This window comes from Seriola lalandi, unplaced genomic scaffold (assembly GCF_002814215.2).
Source record: "Seriola lalandi dorsalis isolate HSWRI2012SDOR001 ecotype SW California unplaced genomic scaffold, Sedor1 jcf7180002054591, whole genome shotgun sequence".
Classification (NCBI taxonomy): domain Eukaryota; kingdom Metazoa; phylum Chordata; class Actinopteri; order Carangiformes; family Carangidae; genus Seriola; species Seriola lalandi.
In genome coordinates, this window is record NW_019525144.1 from 497,812 (window position 1) to 525,336 (window position 27,525).

The following is a 27,525-nucleotide window of genomic DNA, read 5'->3' on the forward strand; positions in this document are numbered from 1 at the left end:
AGACAGACATTTAAAAATCAGTGAGACACTTTTAACATCAAAACTTCAGTAAAAGAAAATAAAACATATGTGATCAATAAAAACATGACTAATATATTGAAACTTTGGATGACTGAATTAGTGTAACAGTATAACAAAAACATTTGAATAATGAAAATATTAGTCGTAGGTTGTTGGCAGTGAATTCTGCCAGGTATTTTAAAATATGTGTTGCTGATTATTTGGATCTTATAAGCATGGGATACTTAATTGTTCAATTTAATTTCCAATGAATTCTTAATGTTGAGTTTTATTCCACTTAATTTAGAGTATAGCACTAAATTATTTAATAACTTCAAAAGCCATCTGTCTAAATTACGTGCCGTAGTGTGTGTGCCTGCTGGTGTGCCCTCTGCCTTCCCCTTTTCTTCAGCAGGTGACTCGGCATGGCTGAGCACTGTTCGGGACCTGGAGCACAAAGACTGAGGGAGGAGGCTTGGCCGGTACAGAGTGGGCTATTCGGCAGCTCTCTTAATAATTTCAATGGTCACTGTCAATCTGAACAAAGCTTTTCAATTAAGATGAAACATATCCACTATTCACTGCTCAAATTTAGGAAGGTCAGTTTGGCTCTAAAAACCCAGGATTGCTTGTCCTTGGTATCCTGGGTTTTCAGATCTGAATATTATATTTTGAATTTGACTGGGAGAATTTTAACAACTGTAATTTTGGACTTCACAAGTTTTTTCCATCTGAACTGAGTTTATTGAATTTGAGCAATTTGAATACCGATTTTTAATATTGGAAACTTGAACATCGTTTTTGTCTAAATTTATGAACTCTGACAATATAAACAGCATATACTGAAAAAAATTGCATAGCTTTAAATTGATTATTGAGTATTTTGAAGAGAGGAATTCAGACCACATAAATTCAGATAAGAAATATTTCAGTGCTCTAAATTCAGTGATATTGAACTTAAAACATGAATTCAGTAGTGATTAAATTAGGCACCCAGTTGCTTGTAAAAATGAAAATATGACCATTACTTTTTGCTTCCATGCACAATACTCCAGTTTTTGTTTGACACATAACAGTTCATTACTTTTGGGATCAGTTTGATTAATCTAACTGTAAATGAGATTCACATTAACCAGTTTGTGATATGTATTGATTTATACCAGAAAATCCCTGGTCGTCCAGCTGTGTTGTCAATTAAGAAATGAGTTTAATGATACAAAAATATATCAAATATCAAACTCTCATTTCATTTTTGAAAATCTAGGATGCAGATGACATCATGCCTTCTCATTTCCAGTCTTTAAACATAAAAACATGCTCTGTCACACAATGGACAAATAACCAGCTGCTCTGGGAGGAGCAGGGAGAGGCAGAAGTGTGTGTCCCCCCCAGAGTGTGACCAGAGGCACTGTGCCTAGTGTCATGTCTGCATGTGTACTCTAACGCATGCACACAAACAACACTATTAATAGTTAGGTTATCATCATGGCAGTTGTCCATCATAAAAGTTAACCAAACACTGTTGTGGCATGGAGTCAGAAACTGGGAGGACAACAAGGAGACAGTGGGACTGGGGAATGTCAGTGATAACACTAATATCTTTGGCTCTCTTGGCTTTTTTACAGTAACACTTGAGCAGTCAGCATACTTCAGTGTACTTCTTTCCACTTATTGAAACGTGCTCAGGGTGTTTTATTGTTTAAAAACAAAAACTCAAATTTGAGTTGTCTCTAAAGTGCCTTTGACACATTTTTGTGATTTATGCAGCACCTACCTTTATAGCTCAGAGGCTATGGGAGGTCTCAGAGAGTATTGCAGTCATATCTGCATCATCATCATCCTCAGCTGCTGGTTTTTATTTCTCCTCTACTGAAGTATCAACTGTAACGCACAGTCCTCTGCCCAGCATGATAAATCACATATCAAGCAACAACACTAAAAGTCTACAGCCGTGCCAGCAGCTCTGTGAGGCTTTACTTTAGCATGAAGAAGCCAGCATGCTAACGTTATTGCACTAATTCGCACTAGACACAAAAGAATTTCATTAGTTTTGGACTAAAGAAATTTTGACTGGATAAATGGATGGAAGTTTGTCTCCATGAATGTCTGTACAAAACCTGTTCCGAACCAGTGAGTAGATGCCGACATACTTCACTAAATAAGTGCAAACTTATGGCAGTCCCTTTTTGTTGAGATATTTCAGTCTGGACCGAGGCAATGCACCAACTGACTGACACTGCCGTCCTTAGAGCCCTGCCATGACTAGAAATTGCTGACATATACTCTCACGTGTGTATTTGCATCTTTTTTTATTCTCTTTAATATCATCAGTTGAATTTCTTTGTGACAGTTGAAGACATAACCTCAGGGCTAACCTCTCACCCCTGCTCTGGTTTCTCAGGGTCAACCTGAGGGGTCTACCGGATCTTTCGTGTATTTTTTGTGTGTTTTCTTTTTTTTATTGTTTTTTATTTTTACCTTTTCAAATATTTCCTTTTTACTTGTGAAACGCTGGATTCATTCTCCTGTAAAATACAGTCAAATGTACCAATGTGTGAAGGAAATGTCTCTGACTCATGCAGCCTGTGATGAGATCTCACTGGACAGATGTGGACATTAGTTTGCTCTCAGGGGTCACAAGTGCAGATTAACCTCACACTGAATGGCTTCATATAGGATTATAATATCACCAAAAAGATGTAGAAGTAGAGTTGAGGTTTAATTAAGGCAGGATATATGTGCCCGGTGCAGAAATGAGATTTGACACTGACACCAGAGTAATGTGAGGGTGAGGAAAGAGAAGCAGGATTCATTTGTGAAAAGTGGGAGGGTTATTAGTTTGCAGGAAGTCGAAGCGAAGTAGTTAAGTCGCGGCTGTTGTGACTAAATACTGGCCGCTCTGCACCGTCACGTCAACATGGATTAGGTGACACTGTGTGTGAAGGTCGTTGGTGACATTGCTCTGGGTGAAACGTTCAAGTGAGAGTTTTTTGAAACGTGTCTGTGTCTGTGTGCATTTGTTTGTAAGAGTATGTGCGAGCATGAGTGTGTCCAGGCACATGATATGAAGAGTTTTATTCTTGACCTGATTCCTATCTGGACTGCCTGACCCTCACACTGTGCTGGACTGACTTTTGGACCTCATACAGTATCTTATCAAAGATGTCCTTCCTCTCATACTTTATTATTTTTAAAGCGTGACCAGCAGTTAGTTTCACTGATTTATAACTCCAGCCCCTTAGCATAGAGCGCACAGGAGGTGAGTAATGGGATAGGAATAGAAATGGAAATTCATAAAACTTGGAATGAAAAGAAGTAATGAGTAGAGTCAAGCAACAGAGAGTTTTATTGGTAATATATGATAAGGGTTTACAGTATGTTGACATTTACTTCCACACCATGTTACACAGCAGGAAACCTATATAATCTAAGACAAACTAGTACATTAACCCTGTAATAAAAGATACATTTATGAAGCTTCCTATGTTCTTTAAGATCTTCATCTCTATGATAACATATGGGGCTGTAAGTTATGCTGATGCTTTGTTAGATTTCTTAAATGATGATTCAAATAGAGGATTACACTTGTGTGGAACTTCTTGTCTGTCATCTGAGCCCAGCATGACTTGTGTGACATTAAGCTTCAGCCACTGAAGCCCAGCTCTTTGTAGTTGGCCTCAATGTCAGCAATGACAACGGCCATTACGTTCCTCATGGCCTGCTGCCCGGCTGGATCCAGTCCTGCCTTCTCCTCCATGACTTTAATAATGACCTCGGTAATCAGCTGCGGAGCAAAGGGAGAATAATTTCACAAACTGCTTTAAAATCAGGTTGGAGGATACAACAGATGCAACTTCTAGTTCAACAAAATATATATATGGGGGAAATCATTCCCTCATGTACAACAATCTCACCTTGAAGTTATTAATGCCGATCTTGTGCTTGTTGGCGTGGCTGTTGGCCAGAGGTTTGAGGATGGTAGCATGGTTGCCTTTGGCCTTCAGCAGCTCACCAAGTTTCTTTAGCACAGTGGCACCATGGGCAGCAATATCTTTGTTGCCAGCCATTTCACCCTTGGCAATGCCAGCAAACTTGGGGAACAGCTTCTGGGTGTCTGGGTGCTCTGTGAATAAACTGTGAAGAAAAGCAAATGAGAGGATTCTCCATTTGGTGATAATACACCATCAAGGCCGTAGCTAACACTGAGGACACTGAGGTCATTGGTTGGGTGGGGGTGGGGGTGGTGGTGGGGGGGTTGCAGTATTTTGAAAATCTTGAATACGGCTCTGTGAACCTGACCCTCCCTGACCGAGTAATCTTATCTTTTCAGAGCCACTCACCGGGTCAGAACCAGGTTCCCATGGGCGGAGTAGTCTGCCTCCACTGGACCCCAGTGCTTCAAAACCATGTCAAAGTCAGCCATGATCTGAGGACATGAAGAAAGGGGTCATAAAAAATATTGCAAAACACTGATTTCAGGAATCAAAAAAAAAACAGATTCTGAAAGAAAAACAGACTGAAATAAAAGAACAATCAGAGTCTCCTGATCACTTGAAGTTCATGTGAGTTACACAAACAGTGTTATCCTCGTGTTCCGGCATTGCATGTCTCCTGTTTGATATGATATACCAGCAGCCAAAAAACACTGCTTTCAAACGCAACTCATTACTAGAAAGAGGCAGATACATTACCTCATTTGCCCTCACCGAATCTGTAACATGGCCTCAGTGCAGCCCTGCATAATTTATATGAAGTGAAATCAGATGCGCTGTTTTTGTTGATGTTCTTAAACTGTCGCAGGGTAATAAAGAGCATGTAAACAACATCCTTTTTTCCATTTAAAACAGACATTTCACTCTGTGAGCACAACTATCCGGGTTTTTTTTATTTCTGCTAGTATAATGGTTTTTAACAGCAGTGGATGGTTTGTTTTAATTCAGTGACTATTTTGATGTTTTGGAAGTGGTGTTGTTTTAATTTTATACATTAAATAAATATTATATATTATAAATATTAAATATATTCTTCACCAGGGAATTTCTCTGCATCCTGAATATGTGACAAACAACCTAAAATAGCATGTCTTGTTATTCTGAACTACCAAATTATGATCAAATTCTGCTTTAATCAACCTGTTATTGTAATTTCTACAAAATCAGCTTTATTCTCTGTCAGTATTCCCTAAATCAACACATTTTATCAATGAATGGGGATTATTTTAATATTCTGTAATGAAACTATAAAAAAAAACAGACAGTACCTACCTGCAAAGCAGTAAAATATCCTGTGTGATTATACCAAATTCTTCTTGGCCTGACTCTCCCCCCCCTAAAAGCTGACCTTTTATACTCCCTCCCTTAGTCCTCTCACCAAATCTTTCCAACCCTCCCATCCGGCTACCGCTCTCACCACACGTCTCTTAAAATGTTCACAACACCTCCAACCTTAATCTGGAAACTTTTGGTTCCACGCAAACATCATATCTGATATGATTATGTGGCACTTGGGGGCATCTATTTACCAGAAAGATATGCAAACAGACAAAGTGCAAAGTGAAATTATCATCCGTGTGTGTGTGTGTGTGTGTGTGTGTGTGTGTGAGATCAGAGTAGCTTGGTTTTAGGGTTTTTTTAGGGCCTACTGGTTTTACTTAAACACAGTAAAATATACTCAATTGGCACCAGTTCATTAAGTTAAGATGAAACTAATGCAGTCTAATACAATAGCCCTACAATAAATCCTACCTTCATGAAGGCTATAATATGTTAAGTGTGTGTTTCAGGGAGTTTAAGAGACTTAAAGGTCATTTTGGAGGCTGTCATTTGTGCTAAAGTTGCACTGTGCTGTGTTAAGGACATCAAAAGAGGTGTTCCTAATATTTTGAGTAAATCAGTTAACTAGGTATAACAAAATGAAGATAAAAGAAATAATAAATTACTAAATTTTCTTAGTGTTTAGCTACAGTATATATTGCATAATGTTATTCGTTCACTATAGTTCCTCCATAGTTAACGCATAACACTCAGCATCGGCCATCACTGGACTGCTGTGTGTGCATACTGACAAGCCTCCAGTGGGAAGATAACATTTATATATTTCCTGCAGGGTTTTTTTTGGTTTTTTTTATAGATAGAAAAGTAGTTGTGTGTACATCCACTCCCATATAGGTCAGGTGCAGGATAGCACCACCAGTAGAGGAAAAAGCACAATGAATTATTGTTCACAAACTTATTTGGATTAACAGGCAACATTTATTTCATTAGAATAATTCACTCAGTATCGGCACTACCTGCCAGGGAGCGCTGTGTACATAAAAAACAAACAATAAGACGATTAAAACAGATGAAATAATAATAACCGTCTGCACAATTATGTGACGATGACAAATGTTCAACATGACAAAATCCAAGGTATACAGTACATAGGTACAGAACGGTCACAGAATCAAATCCCACAATAAATTATTGTCGTTACACATAGTTATCATGAAAATAACATGATGTGATGTCTATAAAATATATCTCAAGGATTATTTTAAAACATATAAAAAAGAGGTTTAAGAGGCACTACATCAAAGCATGAAAACAATGTACAAAATAACTGGATTTTATATTCACACACTGTGTAAACCTGCTGTAATTTTTTGTATAAAAAAAATCAACATCTTCTTGAATCATGAGCTATGTACATAACATAAGTAATTCAGACATAAAATCACACAGGAACCTTCACACGCCTCCTTCATACTCATCCCCTCCCATCAGGCTGCTGTTATAAAAACCAGGACAAACACATTTGTTTCACAATTGATAATTTAATTTAATTTTGTTCACTATAAGTTCCTATTGTGTTGCCATTGGTGACTTTAAGGTTTCCTCATCCTCAGTGCCTGTGATCAGTCCTCGTCATCCTCTTGCTGTTCTCTAGTTACATGCTGGTAATATCAGTTTCTGTGCAGATGACATGCAGATGTGTTTCTGTTTAGGAAACATCAGTCAGTTACACTAAATGACATTGTTGATGAGACAGTGTATAGGACTGATATCTTTTTAATTGTAACTTTTATTTATAGATGCAGGCCTATATATCAATTTTGATACATTTAATATATATAAAATGAAATGGTCAGAAATAACCACAAATAAACCCAACTTAAAACATATGATCATATTATAAGATCCAATGTATTAAATATTAAACCAGTGCCTCCCAACCTTTTTGACCTGTGACCTCTTAAAAAAATCTGTGATTGGAGCTTCGTCACGTTTCTGATGTTTATGAGTTGTTAGCACTAATGTAATATTATCTAACATTTCACAAGAAAAGCAAAGATTAAAGTCAAGTATGAAAAATAAAAACATGCTAGTATTAGTTAAAACTACCTCTTTTGAATGGTTGGACAAAGATCCTCCTCCACCAGACAGTTGACAACCCCACATCCTTTTTTCCCTCTTTATTTATTTAGAGTTATTTAACTATTATATGCATCTTTGAGGACTCTCTCAGTCCTTTGTGAATGCACGTTAATGCTCTCTGGCATATCTAAGGGGACAGCTAATGAGCCGGATGGTGTACCGCTAATGTATGAACATTGATTTAATTTGTTTGTGTTTGTAAGTGAAGCTTTATTTATACAGCACTTTTCAAAGTAAAACTTACAAAGTGCTTCACATTAAAAGCATGATGACATGATGACTATACAAAAGAGAAATAGAAACGACAAAATTAATTTTACAAAACAACTAATAGCTGTTTAAAGAGGCCAGGGATTATAAATGAGTTTGTAATTGCTCTTGGATCCGAACAAAACCAATTAAAACCATGGCTCCTCCTGGATCTGCTACAACAGCAAAATGCTTTGTTATCATTATGTAATATATAATAATATAAAAATCACAAGGCACATTGTACTGCACAGCCACTACTTTTATTTTTTATGCTTTGAAAACATTTCACAAATATTTCACTTAAGTAGGGTTAAAATGCAGTACTTTTACTTTTAATGAAGTATTTTTACAGTGTGGTTTTGCTGCTTTACTTCAGCAGAGCAGTATTTTACAGTGTTTGTTTGTGCACACTTCACTGACCACTGTGCCCTCTGCTGGTTAACTCTTATCATCACAATAGGTGAAAGGTTAGTCCCTCCTCCTCTGAGCGTTGATTGGTCCTGACTGCAGCTGTCCAACTGACCGCTTAGCCAATAGCGTCTTCAGTCTGCGGCACGTGGTTTTGAAACAACCGGAAAACAATGTTAGTTTCTAAAGCCTGGAGAGGTTATACTTCGCAGTTTTCCCTTTTTGCTGCCAAAATACTGACATAATTGCTTTAAAAACAATATAATTCATAGGTTTTAAATACATTGACCGTTCAGCAGAGTTGTTCTCCAAGATGATGCAGGCTTTGAAAGGCGTCAGACACCTGAAATCCAGTACAATGAAACAAGCAGGTAAGTGTGAGGAAACACTGCTTCATAGTCGTTTAATAGAAGAGAAAGAAGTGAAGTGAATCGTCTTGACACGTCAGTCAGAACTAGAGATGTTGCTCCTAGTTTTAATAAGATTGAAGCTCTTTACTGGACACAACAATAACACAGGACATATAGTGAATACAGAGATAATTAAATGTGGACAAAGACCTTATGTCTACACAGAGTGTATCTTTTCATATAGTGTTTATTAAGATAATGAGAAACTGTTACATGGATTTAAATAACTTAAAAAGGCAGGTAAAAGGAGTTTGACACTACTGTTTTTAAATTTATGTATGTAGCACTTTGCTTGCAAAATAGTCAGGATGATTAAAAGCCAAGAATCTGCATTTGTGTTTCTTGTGTTCTGCAAGACAATCAACAACCTTGATATTCCTGAAACAAACATCTGTTGGTCCCGGCTTCTCAAATGTGAAGATCTGCTGCATTAATCTGTCTCATGTCAGTGTAAATTGAATATTTTGGGGGTTTGAATGAACAAAACAAGCAATCTAAGGAGACACTCTCAACTTTTAATGGGGACTTTTCACTATTTTATGACATTTTAGGGACACGACAATTACTCATTTGTTTGAGAAAGTTATCATCAGATCTCCAGAGCCCAAGGTGACATTGGCATGTAATCTACATGTTTTGTCTGACCAACAATCCAAAACTCAAAGATATTCAGCTCATAAAGGTGGAAAACAGAAAATACAGCAATTTTTTTTATAAAGGATTTTAACAATTAAAATGTTGTTGGTTCATTTTCTGTCAATCAACTAATATGTTAGTCATCTAATTATTTAAACAGTAACAACATTGTGCCCAGAAACCTCTTTTCTTTAGGAGTGAATAAACCTTTCTGTTAATATTACTAGTAAGACAAAAACTAATACTGGCTCCAGCCTTTTGTGAGTATTACTACATCAGTGTGTGTTTTGTGTCCAGTCTCAGAGCTCTGTGTTCCAGTCCCATGGGGAGAGATCAGAGGAAAAGTCTGGGGTCCTGATCATGGTCGTCCTGTGCTGTGCGTTCATGGCTGGGCTGACAACTGTGGTACATTCAACACCCTCATTCCCCTGCTGCCCAAAGGTAATTAATGTTGTTGTGCTAAGCCATCACCAGCACCCCAGTTTTAACATCTCCTACTTGCATGATACCCTTAAGTTTTGCTACAAGCCTCCTTGATCTCAGCAGGTATAAATCTAACCTGTGGAAAGTTAGATTTGAAGCTTTAAAACTTGACTGGAAGAGCGCTGTCAAACTCTTGCTCACTGCCGCTGAAACTGGTGGTTGAACGTTTCTTCACTTTCAGCTTTAATTTATGTGTACACGTATTATACATCAACATGCTCATAAAAACGAGGGCTATGAGTTGTACTTTTTCATTCTTCATGCCTCGCTCACAACTTGGTGCTTTTAGAAGTAAATCCAGCTCACGCACAGTGATGGTGTTTGGTTCATTAGAACCTCTGCTTCGCATCCAAAAGGCCGGGAGTTTGAACCCTTCCCTGGCTTGCATGCATGTTGTTTGAAAATGATATTTCTTCCACTGCCCTTTAATAAGACAATGACATTACAATCATAGCTGGTTAAGCAGGGAATTTTTTTTTGGCTCTGTGATGTGCATTAATGAAGATAGTGTCTAAAGTTTTACTTCAGAAAGTTTCAAGTTTTTTTTTTGTTTAAAATAGTCACAGTGAGACTCTGTCCTTCCTCTCAGACTGCAGGTATGTGGCGGTCGACCTGGCAGGTCATGGTCGCTCGTCACACCGTCCCCCTGGAATTTTCTACACCTTTCCCTCGTATGTGATGGATGTGCGCAGAGTCGTTGACGGTGTGTGAGTTCAAGAAGCTGCATGTTCAGCCGCTCGTTCAAATCAAACATTTAAGTTAGTTTTTATCTCATGAGAAATTAAACAGTAATGTGGCATGGACAAACTCTTTACACACGTTTTTTTGGTCCAAATTAATGATTATAAGCAAAAATGATCGTTTATTGAATAGTCATTTGATTAAGACTGAAAGTTGACTCTTGACCTTTTAAGACAAAAAAAAAAAAATCCAAATGCTTGGCCTTTCTGGAACTCTCAACCACATCAGTGTTTTCAGTAGATGACAGAGATGATTAAGGAAACAAATCTATGTCCACAGTGACAAATACATCCCCGGAGGATGGAGCATCGATTTGACATTGCAATATATATTAATATAGAAAACCCAGGTCATCTGTGTGGCAGTGATGTTGTCTTTCCACTTAAAAACAGTCTTACTTTTCTGTGATGAGATACTGAACCTGCTTGATGATCTGTGAAATTAACTCCCGCAGCTCTGCAGTGGAGCAAATTCTCCATCATAGGCCACAGTATGGGTGAGTGCAGCTGTGTGGCAGAATTAGCGCAATGATTATCTCTGAGGTATGTTATATTTACACATCCACGTTCTTCTTTTATTTCAGGTGGGAATGTTGCTGGACTGGTAAGTGACAGTTTTAAAACAGTTTTCACGTAGTATACAGAGACTGTTTTGAGTCACTGCATCGTATCTGTTTTCCGCAGTTCAGCGCTGTGTATCCTGAGATGGTGGATGCTGTCGTACTTCTGGACTCCTACGGATTTTTACCTACAGATCTGGTACTTTAACAGATTTTATCCCCCAGACACGTCACTACAGTGGCTTAGTCTCAAACTATGAGCCTGCTAGATCATTTCACAAGGTGTCCCGCATGTTTCCGAATTTATTGCTTTATTAATTTATTAATATTATTTGTTGGTACACAACTTTTTAAAAAAATGTTTCCCATTTAAACTTGACCCCAGACTTCTATCCTAGAGGTTGTCATAAGCACAAAAGTGAGCTGCTTATTTCACCTTTAACATTAACTGCACAACTTGTCAACATATGTTTTAGCTTTAAGCAACAGCACTCTGTTTTCCCACGGTACACCTGACACCAAAATGTCTCTTTCCAAACTTTAAGGAAAAGTTCACCTGGGGGACAGACAGTTTCAAGAGAGGTGGATGATTTATTTATTTATTCGTTTATTTATTCATTAAGTTCACTGTGACTGTGTCAAAGCTGCTGTTCTCCTGCAATACTGAAACCTCTCATCTGAACACACGGAGCAGTAGGTGCGAGCTAGAGGATATGGAAGGACGAGTTGCTCAGCTTCAGAGTGCATATTGTTTAATTTTGCTGATGAAAAAAATGCATTGGAGGTTTTTTTCCCCACTGACTGTTCAAGCGAGACCCCCTGGGAGAGAACAGCCTCTCTAGCGGCCTTAAATTTGAGACTGATTTCCACTAAAAGGCTGTAAGCATTCATATGATACTATTGCGTTACTCCTCTCCATAATCTGTCAAAGTGCTCTGCTGTACAATCCCCTCCTGTCAGTAGTTTTGAAGTGCTTCCCTCATCGTTGTCTGTTTTCTTGCAGAAAGAAATGCCTAAAGTGATAAGGCAGGGGATGGATGAGATGCTTCAGTTTGAAAAAAAGACAGAAGAGAAAAAGAGTAGAGTTTATTCTTATGAGAAGGCAGCTGAGAGGTATCACACCTTCCTATTTATGGTCTTTTAAAGAGACTGCTGAAAACCCACTCATCCAGTAACTTTGTTTGTACAACTGTTGTTTAGAAGAGTATTTTATTTCTTTCAGGCTTTCGGCTGTAAACCCGACTCTGTCTGAACAGTCTGTGCACATCCTTTTAGAGCGAGGTCTAGTTCAAGTTGAAGGAGGTACGTCTTTATCTTCCCTGCTTTGATGTTTGTTGTGCGTGTTCCTCTTAGAAAAACATGAGTTTGTTCTCTGAATAGTTTCACTGCGTTTTTCCTCTTATGCCGGAGATATAATGCGTTTTTTTTCTCTTGCAGGCGTTGTGTTCTCTCGAGACTTTCGTATTAATCTGGTAGGTTACTGCTGAACCGCACCAGCTCATCACTTTACCTTGTTACCTCTCCCAGAGGTGCCGTATAAAGGTACAGTGTGTTTTTTATTTTGTGATTTCAGAAAAACATAGTGCGCATCAGTTTGGAGCAGAGTCTGGAGATGCAGTCGAGGATAAAAGCCTCCATCCTAGTTGTTCTGTAAGATATTACTCCACCGCACAATTTCCATATGACGTGTACCAAACTGACTACAATACAGCATTGTGCCCAAACTAAACATAAATACAATCGTGTTCTTCTTTTTTACAGAGCAGAAGGCGGCTTTGAGAAAATATTTGCTGAACCAGATCAAAAGAAATTTACATCAGCACTTCTCCAGGCCTATAGGGACAGAAATGTGAGTGGATTTTTCTAGTAAAGTGGGTGCACTTTCATGGCCGTGTTTATTTTTAGCTGTTAAGCCTGTGTGTAATTGTGCCTAGTAGACAGAGAGACTGACAGTCAGCTGCAGAGATGCAAAAGTAGCAGCGCAGTGCAAGCTCAGTGTCTCAGAGGCAGCAGAATTTTTTTATAGCTTTGAACACTGTGAACACTGATATACAGTACATACTTGGTCAAGTGCTACGGATGAGAGAGAGAGAGAGAGAGAACAGAGGATGAGCATCAAGGAAACGTCTCTGATAATGTCTCTTTCCAAGTTAGCTGCTGATGGAAAGAGAAAGGTTGGCATGTCAGAATATTAATTATTTTTCAAGTGGCTATAATCAGTGTTTCTGTAATAAGACTGTATCAAATGACAAAATGATGTGAAAACTGTGACAGTGTGGAAAGGGGTCACTTATGGTGACGAACCTGCAGAGAATTATCGCCTCAATTTTCAGCTCCCCTAGGTTTTACAGAGATTTATAGTGATTGTTTGGCCCGTCAGCACACAACTCTACTGTTCTGCTTCACGCTCACTGCTCTCACTGTTGTTTTTGGCCACAGCAAGCAGCTGTTTTCAGAGAAAAAGCTCTAAAACCCCATTGAACAGTACCTGCTCAGCTCCTAACAGAGACAGTTGGCCCCTCGCTGGTGAACGTAACGGAGCATTTAGCAGCTAAAGAGACGGAGTTGACTTACATTCACCAGGTGGCCAGAACCATGACCCCAAATAAATCCTAATGTTGCTCCATAACTGCTTGATGTGTTAACAAGTTCATCATATCAGCTAAAAAGGGGATATGTCAATGTTGTGTTCACACAAAAAAAAAAAAAAATCTGCAGGTTTAAAATTATGTGATTGTCTGTTTGCGTTTCTTTCAGAACACAGTGGTGACAGTACCAGGCGACCACCACGTCCATCTGAATAATCCTGAAGCTGTGGCGCCACTTGTGTCGGACTTCCTGCAAACCAAAGTGTTGACACAGTCAGACAGCCTGATAGATGTGCCGGCCTCTAAGATATAGCAGACACACAAAAGCAACTATTTTTCCAGTACACACTCTCACACTCAGAATCAGCAGTGTAACATAAATTAACAACTTTTTAAAAATATATTATGGACGGTTGTAAATCGTTTTATTTATACTGTTCTGTTTACTCTCACCTTGGTGCTTTAACAACATTCAACCAGCTGCCTTAGCATCAGCTAGTGATGTTATTTCTGGTGGGCTCCTGAATTATTTACAGTATTTATATATATATATTAATGTGTGCTGTTGTAGATTTGAGTGACAGTGGCCTCGTGAACAATATCAGTCACGTATCACACCAAGCTGCTGTTCTTTAACTCCAGCTGGGCTAAAGGAGGGGTGTTAAGTGAGATGAAGAAACAGAGAAAGAAAGCGCAGCCTTACTGATCAAGTGAATAGTTCTCATTCATAACAGGTTCAATCAATTCTTCGTATCGTTATCTTCCAGGCTTTTATGCAATATAGTGTGTTTATTGTGTGTATTTAAACAGTAAAATGACACTCCTCTAACACATCGTCTGCATTTTGAAAGTAAGAGTTCAGAGCTTTCAGCGGCACCTCTGTTCATCTGTCTGCCCGGTTATCATGGAGCAGCTTGGTGCAAGATTTTCATGAGTGAACGTTAATGTGTTAACAGGTGGTTAACACATGAACCAGTCACAGTTACTGGACAGCCAAATCAAGACCATTTACATCCAGTGCCACAGATTTAAGCTAATGTTCCCAAGGTGAAGAACATTTGGTGCCAATCCAGAAGTAGAGTTTAGGATGTGCTAGATGTCGTAAGTTTTGGCAGTTGTCTTTCATAAACTTGGATGTGTCGTGTTGGACAAGTGGAAACTCAGAAAAAAGTCACTAAAGCCATTTGGATTCATCCTCTTTATTCGCACACCAAGGCAGTATCAAAGAAGTCTCTATTGAGTTTTATTTTAATGCAATTCAGAAAAAGTCAGAAGTTCTGTTTTTAAGAAATGTCAAAGTGCTTCACATAGAAGAAATGACCAGAATGGCGAGTGAACTCATTGTTTGTCTGTATGGATGTTTTCCAGCTGCCCGACAGGTCTGCTGGTACTTTAGCAGACAGCGGTTTTATTACCTTGGATGTGTTGTCTTTGAGGAGTGTTTGAAATGCACTGTGGCAGGTCAGATGTCTTAGAAGTCTGACGCCTGATGTAAATATTTCAGCAGATGTACACTTTCTCTGAATGGTGTATCCTCATGTTTAATCTCAAAGGTTAGTGGAAAGGTACAAAGGAAAAATGTGTGCCTGAGAGTCACAGTGAGAGCAGAGGATGAATCTGGATGCAACAAGTACTGTAACACAATAACTGCAATACAAATAACCAACATCATCTACTGTTTGAATGATTTTTTTTCCTCTGTCATAACTTTAAAAGTGTTTTAACATCTTAAAGTATTTGTATGACTCTCTGTTATAAATATTGATCCATAAAAATTGACGGATATTTCAGACTCTTCCTTTGTTCAGTAAAATGTCAGAAAGACCTTCAACACAATGATTCATCCAGCTACACGATTCTTCTGTTTATCTAATGTAATGTTTAGTTTAAGTGACCAGATGAAGTTGAATGTTTGAAGTGCAGCAGAACTACAGCAGAACAAGTCCTGCCATACTTCTAAACTAACCTGTGTCCCACAAGCCTTTGAAAGTTTCTTTCAGCAGTCTTTACAGGAAGCTGAAACAGATTTGTGCAAAAAGATAAATGTAGTGCAGTTAAAAAATACAATATTCAAAAGTAGTGGGATATAAGCAGGCCTATAAAGCAGTAGAAAATGGAAATAATTAAAGACTAGTAGTTTTGATAGATGAAATCTCTCCATAAAAAACAAAACAAAAACAACTTTACGTACACTGTGGAACAGAGGATAGTAAGGTACAAGCCCACGCATTACGTCCAATTAGCAGCCACAGGTGAGAGAATATTGTATCAACCGTTCCCATGGCAGCGGCCGCCTGCGAGACCTCACTGAGGGAAAATGCAGAGCGCGCCAAGGCCCACCCAGTGAGGACTGGTACTGCTGCAGCCACCAGAGATGACGGAAGTCAGACCTATGAAGTTTTACGGCATTTTAATGCAAAGTTAACGCACCGTGAAACACTGTTCAACACCAGCTGCGATGGCTGAAGAGGGTAAGAAAGACAAACTGTGGACGTTTTAACAATCTGTCAACTGTAGGCAGAGATATCACCTGCAGGAGTGAAGTCACTGATGCGAGATTTAAACTATAGGCAGATATAACACAAAGCGTTTTGATGTGGGCTGGACATGCAGCAGTGAATAACATTTTCCAGCTGTTTTTCCTCACTTTTATCTCTTGTCTCAGCTGCAGGATTTGTTAAGAATTAAGTTCATTGCAGTAAACATGCAGGCTAATCACTTTGACAAGTGATTTTTTTTTAACTTGAGAAATAAACAGAATTATTAGACATGGAATTAAGATACAGTTAAACAAGCAGGTAGTATTTCTGATTATCTAAGGTGTACAAGATGAGAACTTTTGACACTTCGCCCACTGTCAGGATTCTTGGATGTAGTGATTTTGTGTTTATCAATTTGTTGTATTTATATGGCGTTTATAGCCTCTGACTGTGTGTAATAGAATGATTGTAGTCTAATGTAATCCTTGTGTTTGAGCGACAGACTGACGGCTGAGCTGTGCTGTGTTGTGTTTTGTTTTGTGTCCAGTCTCAGAGCTCTGTGTTCCAGTCCCATGGGGAGAGATCAGAGGTAAAGTCTGGGGTCCTGATCATGGTCGCCCTGTGCTGTGCCTGCACGGCTGGGCTGACAACTGTGGCACATTCAACACCCTCATCCCCCTTCTACCCAAAGGTGAGCCATGACGGACCACAGGAGAGTAATCAAACTTCTATTGAACAAAATTGGGAAAAGCTTCTTATTATGGATCCATAATTTCCATTTCCTGATAACTTTCCAGGACATTTCCTGCAAAGAGTTACATATGTAATTTGGTAGTTATGAAATGTAGGCAGCTGATGAATTTGATGGCTGAAATGATTAGATTCTTAATAGTTGATTAAAAGAACAAAATGGATGAAAAAAAAGCAAGCTTCAGCTATTGATTATTTCTATCAATCTATTAATTCAAATTATAATTGAATTAATCTTTCTGTAATTTTTTCAGTGAATAATGTGAAACATTTGCTCACACATGTCTTACACTGTGTTGTATATCATTGTAAATTTAACATCTTAGGGTTTTATCCCACTGATCAAACTAATTTTTTAAAGACATCACCTAAGGTGCTGAAACTGTGTATTTTCACTATTTCCTGATATTTATAGACCAAATAATTACAAGAGTCATCATACAAATAATCTACAAATTAAGCGATTAAGCAATAATGAGAATAATCATTAGTTGTTGCCCGAATTCATTTCAGTTAACTGTTAACGTTTCCTCCTGCATTCACTCTGTGTGTAGGTGCACAGTTATGCAACGAGCTAAACACACTTCCAATAAAGGGTGAAGACTTTGAAAAACAAATATCCACGGCTGTGATTACAAAACAGAAAACGATGTGAGTCCATAAACAAGAGTTAGACCAAAGGTGGTGTAAATATGAGTCAGTGTTGTGATGCGTCTATGAGCTGTGTTTGGGATCAGGAAGTGCGGCGTGTCACAGAGTGTTTTCCACGTGTGTTCCCCCGGTCCTTCCTCCCAGAGTGCAGGTATGTGGCGGTGGACCTGGCAGGTCACGGTCGGTCATCTCATCGTCCTCCTGGAGCTTTCTACTGCACTCCTGCATATGTGGCGGATGTACGCAGAGTTGCCGACGGTGTGTGAGTAATTGGAAGGTTGGAAAATATTTCTTAGCCAAACATCATTGTAGGTTTTAATATGAAGTTGTTCCTATTTGTGACTATGATAAAACCTATGAGACACTGAACCTGCCTGGTTGATGATGTGTGAAATTAACTCCTGCAGCTCTGGGGCTGAAGAAATTCTCCATCATAGGCCACAGTATGGGTGAGTGCACCATCACAGCAGAATTAATCTTAATGTGTGCTGTATATTTTGCTGTGTTACAAAATAATTTAAAGCATAAATCACATAGAGCCTCCTCATATTTACAGGTGCTGACATTGCTGGAATGGTAAGTGACCGTGTCTCCTCTGAGGCTGATGCGTATTTCATCTCCTCCCTATTTTCACTCAGTCTACAGAGACTGTTTTGCTGTGTTTTCTCTTGTGGTGTCATCGTATGGTTTTTACTATGTTTCCCACAGTTCAGTGCTCTGTATCCTGAGATGGTGGATGCTCTCGTGCTGCTGGACACTTACGGATTCTTCCCAACAGATTCGGTACTATATCAGTTTTTAGCACCAAGTCTCTGAAACCTACTTGCAGAGCTTTAATGTGTCTGTGTGGTTCAGTGCCATGCAGGAGCCAGGATTTTAGAAATACTAAAGTCATGAGTCGGAGTCCTCCCAACGTACCCTGCCCCCTCCGTTAGATTAATCTGACTGGATGCCAAAAGAAAATCTTCAAAAATTATATATTTTTTTATTTTTTATTTTAACTGTTCCACATCATCGTCTGTACATTTTATCTCCCAAAATTGAGGTCAAAGTGTTGTTCTCAGGAAGGAAATGCCGATGGCAATGATTTTTTTTTCGGGTTAGATTTATTTATATTGTTGGCTGTAAGTACTCAAATTACATAAACTGAATATAAAAATCCTACAATCAGGCACTTTAACACTTTAATGCACAGTAAATGTAATTTCTATATTCCAATCCTCCAGGTTGCTAAATCTCCCAATCCCCAGAAAAAAGTACCGATGATGTTACCAGTGTCTTCAGTGGCACCTGCAGCCCTGGTTAAATGTTAGTACAGAAATCACATGTTTTAATTGAAAATTAGATACTGTGCTCATTATAATGTATCAGCAGGGTTTTTTTAATTACAACCTGAAGCTCAGTTATCTTTCATTTCTCTACTTTTTCCTGCAGAAAGAAGTTTCCAAAGTGATGAGGCAGGGGATGGATGAGATGATCCAGTTTGAAAAAAAGTCAGAAGAAAAGAAAAGAGTTTACACTTATGAGAAGGCGGTTGAGAGGTATTATATTATTTCAGTTGTCGGTCATTTTAAAAGGACTAGTCGACTTCTAGTGGCTTTGTCTGTGTGCTCAGCTGTTGGCCAAGATATTTCATGTCTTTCAGGCTGTTGACTGCGAACCCGACTCTGTCTGAACAGTCTGTGCGCATCCTGTTAGAGCGAGGTCTAGTTCAAGTCGAAGGAGGTACGTCTTTATCTTCCTCTTCTCCTCTCAGTGAGGAATAATCTCACTTTGCTTCCTCTCATCTGCTGGCAGCTGAATGTGTTTCTCTTCAGCAGGATTTGTGTTCTCCAGAGACCTGAGAGTTAATTTTGTAAGTCCCTTTTAACCTCCCAAGCCCTCCACCACACTCACCACCTCCTCTCTCATTCATTACACCAGAGGTTTAGCATTCAGCCCGCTGAACACATGAGCTGTGCGTTTCATTTTATGTTTTGCAGAAAAACATGCTGCGCCTCAGTTTGGAGCAGAGTCTGGAGATGCAGTCGCGGATTCAAGCCTCTGTCCTAGTTGTTCTGTAAGACGTTGACCTGTGTATTAACAAGTCACATATCGCTGTCTGTATCATATCTATATCATAGCTGTCTATCAATAACACATGTAACCTTCATCATTCAGTGTATGGTCTCTTCTCACATTGAACTAAAAGTGTTCAAACTCTCTTTTTTCCAGAGCAGAAGACGGCTTTGATAGAATATTTTCTGAACCAGGGAGATTCACTTCAGCAATCCTCCAGTCCTTCCAGGACAGAAATGTAAGTTTGTATCTAAATTCAATAAAGACTTTTGAGTTGTCTTTTTGTTTCACTATGTCCAGTTAATATGTGTTTCTACTTTTTCTCAGCACAAGGTGGTGATAGTCCCAGGCGATCATCACGTCCATCTGAATAAACCTGAAGTCGTGGCTCCGTTTGTGTCCAACTTCCTGCGAACTAAAGCACTGTCAGTATCAACCAAGCAGCACAAGTTATAAGCTACAGACATTTCCTAACACACTTTAGATCACAGTTAGGTCTGTAGGTTTGTTTATAAGATCAACCTGGCTGACAACGGCATTAAAGCTCCCATGAAGTGCCATCATTGCTTGTTTATTTTACAACTTTATTAACAAATCAATACAGAGGAATGACAGACACACTTCTGCACCTACGTAGCAGTTTTATTTTGTGCTAAGTTAACCAGTTGCCAGCTGTAGTTTTATGTTTACTGTAAAATCATCTCGTCTACCTCTTGGCCAGAAAGCAAATAAAGCATCTTTCCCAAAATGTCGACTTTGAACTCTCTACTTTGATCGATGCAGCATTTGTTTTTAATTTAAACTTTATTTCTAATATGACTCAACTTTCAAAGGTATGAAAAACTTTGTGGAGAAAAGTGACACGAACAACCACAGCTCCATCTCTGTAGCTTGTCTGTCTAGGAAACATCCTGCGATCACCAGGTAACGTTCAGTCTGGCCTTAGAGCTTTTCACATCACCGGCTGGAAATGAAACACTGTGCCATGGACGTTACATCAGACCACACTGTGATGCATCCTCATCAGTCTCTCAGAGGCCTTTGACGCACTTGATCCCTCCTTACTTCTGTCCAGATTATCTCAGATTCTGCTGTTGGCTGATGGTTTCATAGCAGAACTCAGAAGTAATTCGTGTTAAAATCCAGGTTCTCAGTCTCCCACATTTAGATTTTAATTTTACTGTATTTTTACTGCAGTGTTCACATTAACACCCATGCTTTAAATGTATTAAAACAGTCAGCTTTGCGTCTTTTATGGTGGACGGGTTGATAATTAAAAGCTTTTTGGTGAATTCATGTGATCGGTGGATGCTTTGAGCGACAGAGACACTGTTGGCAAAACTGGCTGTGGTTCACACCATCCCAGTGACCTGCAGAAACTGAAGGGACAGTGGCGGCACAGAGGCAAACAAATGTGAGTACTAAAGACACCAAGTTCGTGTTTTTTTTCTTGTTTTTTGGCGACAGATTCAGTGAACATTAAGAACTAGGCCGGCTCAGGTGGATGATTATCAACTCTGCAATGGTCGCAGGAGTCTTTATCCTCTCATCAGGATCCATGTATGACCTGCGTCTGCAGAATATTCAGCCTAATGCTCTGTAGTTTAACTTTGCTTTTACATACAATCTGTTATTACTTTCCTCTGGCTGGTCATCATGACCATTTGTATTGAACTTTGAAATCATCCATACATCATTTTCTTTTAGATGTATGTTAAATTTAAAGAATGTTGTGTTGCATTTCCTCAGTCAAAGGTTATGAATAGTATGCTATTATAATTTATGGCTCTGCACTGCAAGAATATGTCGTAGTTAGATGATAAAAGCAAGTGAGGTGGAGGATGTGAATGAGGCTAGCTCAGCAGAGAAACATGATGATTGTGCTTTACTACAATTCACTTAAGTGACCATATGTTTACCCCGTGGCAGTGGGAGAATGAGTAAGGATAACTTATAATAATAATAATAATAATAATTAACTTTTCAGAACAAGGTTACAATGTGCATCACAAGACAAAAGGCAATAAAACAACAAGGTAAAAGAAATAACTCAAAATAGAAAAGTGAAAGAATCACAGAGTCAACACAAAAGCGTCATTCGATAAAGGAAGGAAAGCTCATACAGTAAAATGAGAAAGGAGTCACTTAAAAGCACATTCATATAAGTGGAGTTTTTATTCTTGAGAGAGGAAACTTTTTTTCATGCCCTATTTTTCAGGGTGAGGTCTCAAGGACGCTTGACAGAAAAAGCAGGATGTGTTTATGTTTGTTGATATTTGTGTATTAATATTTCAACACTTATGAGATGTTCACTCAAAGCCTCAGTGACATCATGGCACTGTGAATCTCTCGCTGATATTCTAGGGAACAAGCAGACATGGGAAGCCACTGTGAATGAAAAAAAAAACATGCACATCATGGAGTTTCATTAATCAGACGATAACCAAACTGAAATCTTGAAATAAGTCTGTTCTTTCACTTTTAATTGTGTCAGACTTGAACCTGAAAAGCCCGTGTTGTTCCCAGCGGGTCTCGTGCCAGATGTCATTCTCTGCCAGCTGTATTGTCCCGGCTGAAGGCTGCCTGACAGACCGTACTGAGGTAACAAAGGCACCTAAAAGTCGTACGTTGCTCTCTTCTGGCCATAGGCTTCTGGCTTGTTGCAAGGTAAGAAACCGCCTCCGCAATGTGTTGTGATTGGCCACAGGTGCAGCCAGTCATTCTGAACACCCAATGCAATCATTGCGTCACTATGCGCTGCCTTTGGGGTTCAAAGAGCACAGGTCCATGCTTGTCTCACCTGTTGCATGGACACCTCAGGATTTGTGACAAGTTAACTGAGTCACTTTGCGGTTTGCCTTGGGTGTTTATTTCTTTCTGCTTCTTCAGGGACATAAAGTGAGCATCATCAGGCACTGAAATGTCATCTGCAGTGAGACAAGCAGGTATCATTTCCTCATTACCCCAAACTCTCAAGAGTTATGGATGTTGTCAGTTCCTGTCAAATGCTGTTGTTAATTTATATCAACATTAAATATCTGTCAGATCCTTTTGTTTGAGCCGTTGTGTTTTGTGTCCAGTCTCAGAGCTCTGTGTTCCAGTCCCATGGGGAGAGATCAGAGGTAAAGTCTGGGGTCCTGATCATGGTCGCCCTGTGCTGTGCCTGCACGGCTGGGCTGACAACTGTGGCACATTCAACACCCTCATCCCCCTTCTACCCAAAGGTGAGCCATGACGGACCACAGGAGAGTAATCAAACTTCTATTAAAAAAAATTGGGAAAAGCTTCTTATTATGGATCCATAATTTCCATTTCCTAATAACTTTCCAGGACATTTCCTTCAAAGAGCTACATATGTAATTTGGTAATAATGAAATGTAGGCAATGTTTGCTTTGATATGCTTCCAGTTGATGAATTTGATTAAATGGACAAAATGGATGAAGAAAAGCACGCTTCAGCAATTGATCAATTAATCTTCTGTAATTTTTTTCAATGAAAAATGTGAAACATTTGCTGACACATGTCCCACACTGGGTTGTATATCATTGTAAATTTAACATCTTTGGGTTTTATCCTGCTGATCTGACCAAACAAGTTTTTTAAAGACATCACCTAAGGCGCTGAAACTGTGAATTTTCACTTTGTTCTATTTATAGACCAAACAATCGAGTCATCATTGAAAAAAACCAACAAATTAAGCGATTAAGCAATAATGAGAATAATTGTCAGTTACAGCCCTAATTCATTTTAAAATTTCCTTCTACCCAAAGGTAAACCATGACACACCAGAGGAGGGTAATCAAACTTTTATTAAACAAAATTTTTGCGTTTTGGATTGGCTGTCCCATGTGACTCATCTGATTTTATGAGTTATACTGTGTCCAAACAGGTATTTGGCATGTAGCGTGTCTACACTGGAAAAGTGAAAAAATAAAAGCAGAGTGTGCTGCTGATGCGCACTTATCTCCCACAATGCAATGCACAAAGGAAAAAGATGAGCTACTCACTTCTGGGAAATAAACAAATAAATTGTGGTTTGGTGGCCAAATAGTTTCTAAACCATCTTGGAAAAAAATGAATAGTGACTCTTAAAAACTGAAGCTTTCCAAACAGCACATGTTTTGCATGATTTCCTGGTAGTATAAAATAGTATGCAGGTATTTTTGTATACTACTTGCTAAAACAGTGTAGTGTGTCAATAAGTATGTAACTGTACAGAATCAGAAGTGTGGAGCTGGGATGACATTTGTTGAGACATTTCAGTCTGAGCCAAAGTGGCTAGCAGTGATAAATAACGACAGTACATAAGACACAAGACTGAAGCCTGTTGTGGTTACCATCTCTCCAGGTTGTATCTGAGCTCTCTGTGGTGTGTTTCAATGCATCTCTCTTTCTGTCCTTCCCCTCAGAGTGCAGATATGTGGCGGTGGACCTGGCAGGCCACGGTCTGTCATCACACCGTCCTCCTGGGGTTTTCTACTCATTTTCTGCGTATGTGGCAGATGTACGCAGAGTCGTTGATGGTGTGTGAGTGCAAGACACTGCAGGACATTTTTAGCCGTTAGTTTCACTCACATGTCGCTGCAGCGATAGTTTGAATCTCTTCAGGACTCTGGTGCATCTTTGTGGCAGTTAAATCAGCGCCGTTACAAAGCACAGCAGTAGCAGTAACTAGATTTAATTAGATGTGGTCTTTGTCTTGTGAAATAACTCCCACAGGGCTGCGGTGGACTAACTTCTCCGTCATAGGTCATAGTATGGGTGAGTCACACGCTCTGCAGTCTAAGCAAAATATAAATAAAACACCACCTGTACTGACACTGCATTGCACTCTTTTCACATCTGCTACTATTAAAACCTTGTTAAGGAACCTGAACAAGGCCAGCTGCTTAAATGTGATTAAATTTGTGTGTAGAGTGATCTGTGATTGAACAAATTAGTCGACGGAAAATAAATCACCAACTGTTTTGATAATTGATTAATCATTTAAGTCATTTGCAGTATAGAGCAAGATTGGGAAACATTGTCTGGTTCCAGCTTCTGAAATGTGCAGATTTGCTGCTTTTTTTGTTTTTCATTGAAAAAAATCAGGAATCTTTGGGTTTTGGACTGATGGTTGAATTAGAAGACAATTATCTTGGACATTTATTACCTTTTTCATTTTGCATTTTATGGACTAAAAGACTAATTGATTAATCCAAAAACTCAATCATCAAGATATTTGATCGATGAAGATAATTGTTAGTTGCAGCTTTACGATCAAAGTCATTGAGCGTGATTGTTGTTTTTCCCTCTCTTACAGGTGCTAATGTTGCTGCAATGGTAACCAAGAGCCATCAAATGCAACTTAATCACTGTTTTCACACAATATACAAAGAATATTTCTGCTGTATTTTCTTGCATGGTGTCATTGTGTAAGGTCCGTATCGTGTTTTCCACAGTTCAGTGCTCTGTATCCAGAGATGGTGGATGCTCTCGTGCTGCTGGACGCTTACGGATTCTTACCTGCAGACCCGGTACTTTACCCGTTTTCATTACCACTGCAGTGATATGAAGAGCCTTTAAAGGAAAGATGTGGTCTAGTAGGAATAATAGTGATAAAATGGATGTCTAAATTGTTGCTGTATTATTCCATGATTCCTCAGTTATTTTCATGTTCTGCTTGTGTCAGTAGTTTTTGTCTTTTATCACTTCAGCTTTTCTGTCTCTTTTCCTGCAGAAAGAAGTTTCCAAAGTGATGAGGCAGGGGATGGATGAGATGATCCAGTTTGAAAAAAAGTCAGAAGAAAAGAAAAGAGTTTACACTTATGAGAAGGCGGTTGAGAGGTATTATATTATTTCAGTTGTCGGTCATTTTAAAAGGACTAGTCGACTTCTAGTGGCTTTGTCTGTGTGCTCAGCTGTTGGCCAAGATATTTCATGTCTTTCAGGCTGTTGACTGCAAACCCGACTCTGTCTGAACAGTCTGTGCGCATCCTGTTAGAGCGAGGTCTAGTTCAAGTCGAAGGAGGTACGTCTTTATCTTCCTCTTCTCCTCTCAGTGAGGAATAATCTCACTTTGCTTCCTCTCATCTGCTGGCAGCTGAATGTGTTTCTCTTCAGCAGGATTTGTGTTCTCCAGAGACCTGAGAGTTAATTTTGTAAGTCCCTTTTAACCTCCCAAGCCCTCCACCACATCCCTATATTCTCCAAAAGACAGTAAGCATTCATCTTGTGTGTGTTTGGCTTTATGATTTCAGAAAAACATAGTGCGGATCACTTTGGAGCAGAGTCTGGAGATGCAGCTGAGGATTCAAGCGTCTGTCCTAGTTATTCTGTAAAACATTTGGCTTCTATACTGAAATTGATATTTGCATTGTAATGTTATGAATTATCACAATAATTTCATGTGCCTTTATAAAATCATCGTTTTCCTAAAAATTTTCAAACTCTGTTTCTCTAGAGCAGACAAAGCTTTTGAGGCAAAAATTTCAGAATCAAACCATCAGAAACTTTTCTCCGCACTTCTACAGGGCTACCGTGACAGAAATGTGAGTTTGAACTTTTAAGGGGGAAAAAAAAATCTGAGTAGATGCTGCAAAACGTTTATTATGGTAATTTAACCAGAGCAACAGGATGTTGAATACAGACAGAAATCCCCCGTGTGAAATGAAGTCACCAAACTACATTGAGCCTCACTACTGAGGCTTAAAAACAGTATTACAGTATACAGTATTTACAGAATGAATGTAGAACCAGAAATGAAACAGCAGAGTAATGAAGTCAAAACATAAATGTTTGCAAAGTTTGATTAATTGTTTATGGAAAAAAAACATTAAATCTCTCTCTCTCCCTCAGCACACGGTGGTGACATTACCAGGCGATCATCACGTCCATCTAAATGATCCTGAAGTCGTCGCTCCACTTGTTTCTGACTTCCTGCACGCCAAAGTGTTGTCGCAGCAGCCGCCAGCATAGTGGACGGACACACAAGTGACAAACAGTACACGCACCCATACACCCATACACACACGCACACACACACACACACACACACACACACACACACACACACACACACACACACACACACTCTGACACATTTTTATTGTGAAATTTCACACTCGAAGTCTCAGTACACTCTTCTCATCTTGACTCAGAGAACACATTACCATAATATTGTGCCATTTCTTTCCCCTCCAGATACGTTACTGTTTGAACACCATTGTAAAGTTCCCGCAGTGACTTGGAATAATTATGTGTTAATGTGTAAACCTCCACTGAACACATTATTACTGAAGCTGCTCATTTACATTTAGACCCGTGACTAGACATTTACAGTCTTTACTCAAACAGACAGAAAGTACAAAAGTGCAGGTGTTTTTGTTGTTTTGTTTGTGTTTGTCATCATTTCACAAAGATTGTTGTACACATTTAAGATAATGTCAGAATCAGAAAAAATGATTAACTGTCTCCATCTTGATAAAGGTTGGTGGACCGTGAAAGCAGCAGAGGTAGCAATGGGAACAAGGACTTATATTATAATAATAATCATAATCATAATGTTAATCTGTCCAAGGCAGCAAACCAAAATCAACAAATTATAAAATCTATAAAAAATATATTGAATCACATAGTGTAATAAAATGAATAAGACCAATACAATTCATGCAAGATAACAAAAATAGACTTTATTCTGCCATTCCTGACAAAGTCTGATACAATGTTGTATTTTATCAACTATAAATCAAATCAAACAACAGCCAAAGATCTGATGAGAATCAGAGCTAGCTTTCAGGACAAGCCAATTATAAAAGCCCTAAACTGAATGAAGTCCTGCCAGTTCATAGAATATGTGAGTTCTTTATGTAACTTATACAACCAGGACGTCACATGTCATCATTTCAGTTTGGAGAGATATCACAGCTCTTTATTTGAAGCTGATCTGTTTAACGCGGCTGCTTGTCACAAATCCGCTGCCTGTGCAGAATGAGCTAAAAATGTCAGTCATTAAAAAAGATGACAACTTCTCATTATGTAGGCCATCATCTCTGTATTCAGCTTTTGTCTTGGAAACAGCAAGACAAAAAAAAAAAAAAAAAAAAAGAAAAAAC

At 38.9% G+C, this 27,525-nt stretch overlaps 4 protein-coding genes across 9 annotated transcripts; 3 read left to right on the plus strand and 1 right to left on the minus strand.

Moving 5' to 3' along the window:
• Window positions 1-3,328: 3,328 nt before the first annotated feature.
• Window positions 3,329-5,358, minus strand: mb (myoglobin). The gene is made up of 4 exons (XM_023419215.2): window positions 5,265-5,358; window positions 4,341-4,426; window positions 3,915-4,134; window positions 3,329-3,784 (listed from the first exon to the last, which is right to left on the minus strand). Exons 2-4 carry the CDS (start codon window positions 4,421-4,423, stop codon window positions 3,644-3,646), a joined length of 444 nt encoding a protein of 147 aa, XP_023274983.1. The 5' UTR covers window positions 4,424-4,426; window positions 5,265-5,358; the 3' UTR covers window positions 3,329-3,643.
• Window positions 5,359-8,228: 2,870 nt separating this feature from the next.
• On the plus strand, window positions 8,229-15,271 carry LOC111664483 (serine hydrolase-like protein). The gene is made up of 12 exons (XM_023419071.2): window positions 8,229-8,446; window positions 9,419-9,562; window positions 10,194-10,307; window positions 10,800-10,841; window positions 10,929-10,948; window positions 11,029-11,103; window positions 11,908-12,017; window positions 12,127-12,206; window positions 12,342-12,376; window positions 12,478-12,554; window positions 12,666-12,753; window positions 13,662-15,271. The coding sequence occupies exons 1-12, from the start codon at window positions 8,389-8,391 to the stop codon at window positions 13,803-13,805; spliced, it is 987 nt and encodes a 328-aa protein (XP_023274839.1). The 5' UTR covers window positions 8,229-8,388; the 3' UTR covers window positions 13,806-15,271.
• A 561-nt stretch (window positions 15,272-15,832) lies between these two features.
• On the plus strand, window positions 15,833-20,179 carry LOC111664514 (serine hydrolase-like protein). Of its 3 annotated transcripts, none has more exons than XM_023419121.2 (12): window positions 15,833-15,963; window positions 16,520-16,663; window positions 17,518-17,635; window positions 17,781-17,822; window positions 17,930-17,949; window positions 18,082-18,156; window positions 18,808-18,914; window positions 19,019-19,098; window positions 19,191-19,228; window positions 19,356-19,432; window positions 19,588-19,669; window positions 19,759-20,179. In XM_023419121.2, exons 2-12 carry the CDS (start codon window positions 16,583-16,585, stop codon window positions 19,885-19,887), a joined length of 849 nt encoding a protein of 282 aa, XP_023274889.1. In that variant the 5' UTR covers window positions 15,833-15,963; window positions 16,520-16,582; the 3' UTR covers window positions 19,888-20,179. The 3 variants fall into 3 exon arrangements, with proteins under 3 accessions (XP_023274889.1, XP_023274887.1, XP_023274888.1); XM_023419119.2 differs by having other exon boundaries at window positions 17,518-17,631; XM_023419120.2 differs by having other exon boundaries at window positions 17,518-17,631; window positions 19,194-19,228.
• Window positions 20,180-22,025: 1,846 nt separating this feature from the next.
• LOC111664517 (serine hydrolase-like protein) lies at window positions 22,026-27,518 on the plus strand. 4 transcript variants are annotated; one of them, XM_087177373.1, is made up of 13 exons: window positions 22,026-22,376; window positions 22,512-22,655; window positions 23,842-23,955; window positions 24,152-24,193; window positions 24,735-24,754; window positions 24,874-24,948; window positions 25,152-25,258; window positions 25,363-25,442; window positions 25,535-25,572; window positions 25,672-25,748; window positions 25,875-25,962; window positions 26,270-26,436; window positions 26,475-27,518. In XM_087177373.1, the coding sequence occupies exons 1-12, from the start codon at window positions 22,352-22,354 to the stop codon at window positions 26,387-26,389; spliced, it is 930 nt and encodes a 309-aa protein (XP_087033499.1). In that variant the 5' UTR covers window positions 22,026-22,351; the 3' UTR covers window positions 26,390-26,436; window positions 26,475-27,518. The 4 variants fall into 4 exon arrangements, with proteins under 4 accessions (XP_087033499.1, XP_023274892.1, XP_087033500.1 ...); XM_023419124.2 differs by having other exon boundaries at window positions 22,027-22,376; window positions 26,270-27,518; XM_023419125.2 differs by having other exon boundaries at window positions 22,034-22,376; window positions 25,538-25,572; window positions 26,270-27,518.
• The last annotated feature ends 7 nt before the right edge of the window (window positions 27,519-27,525 follow it).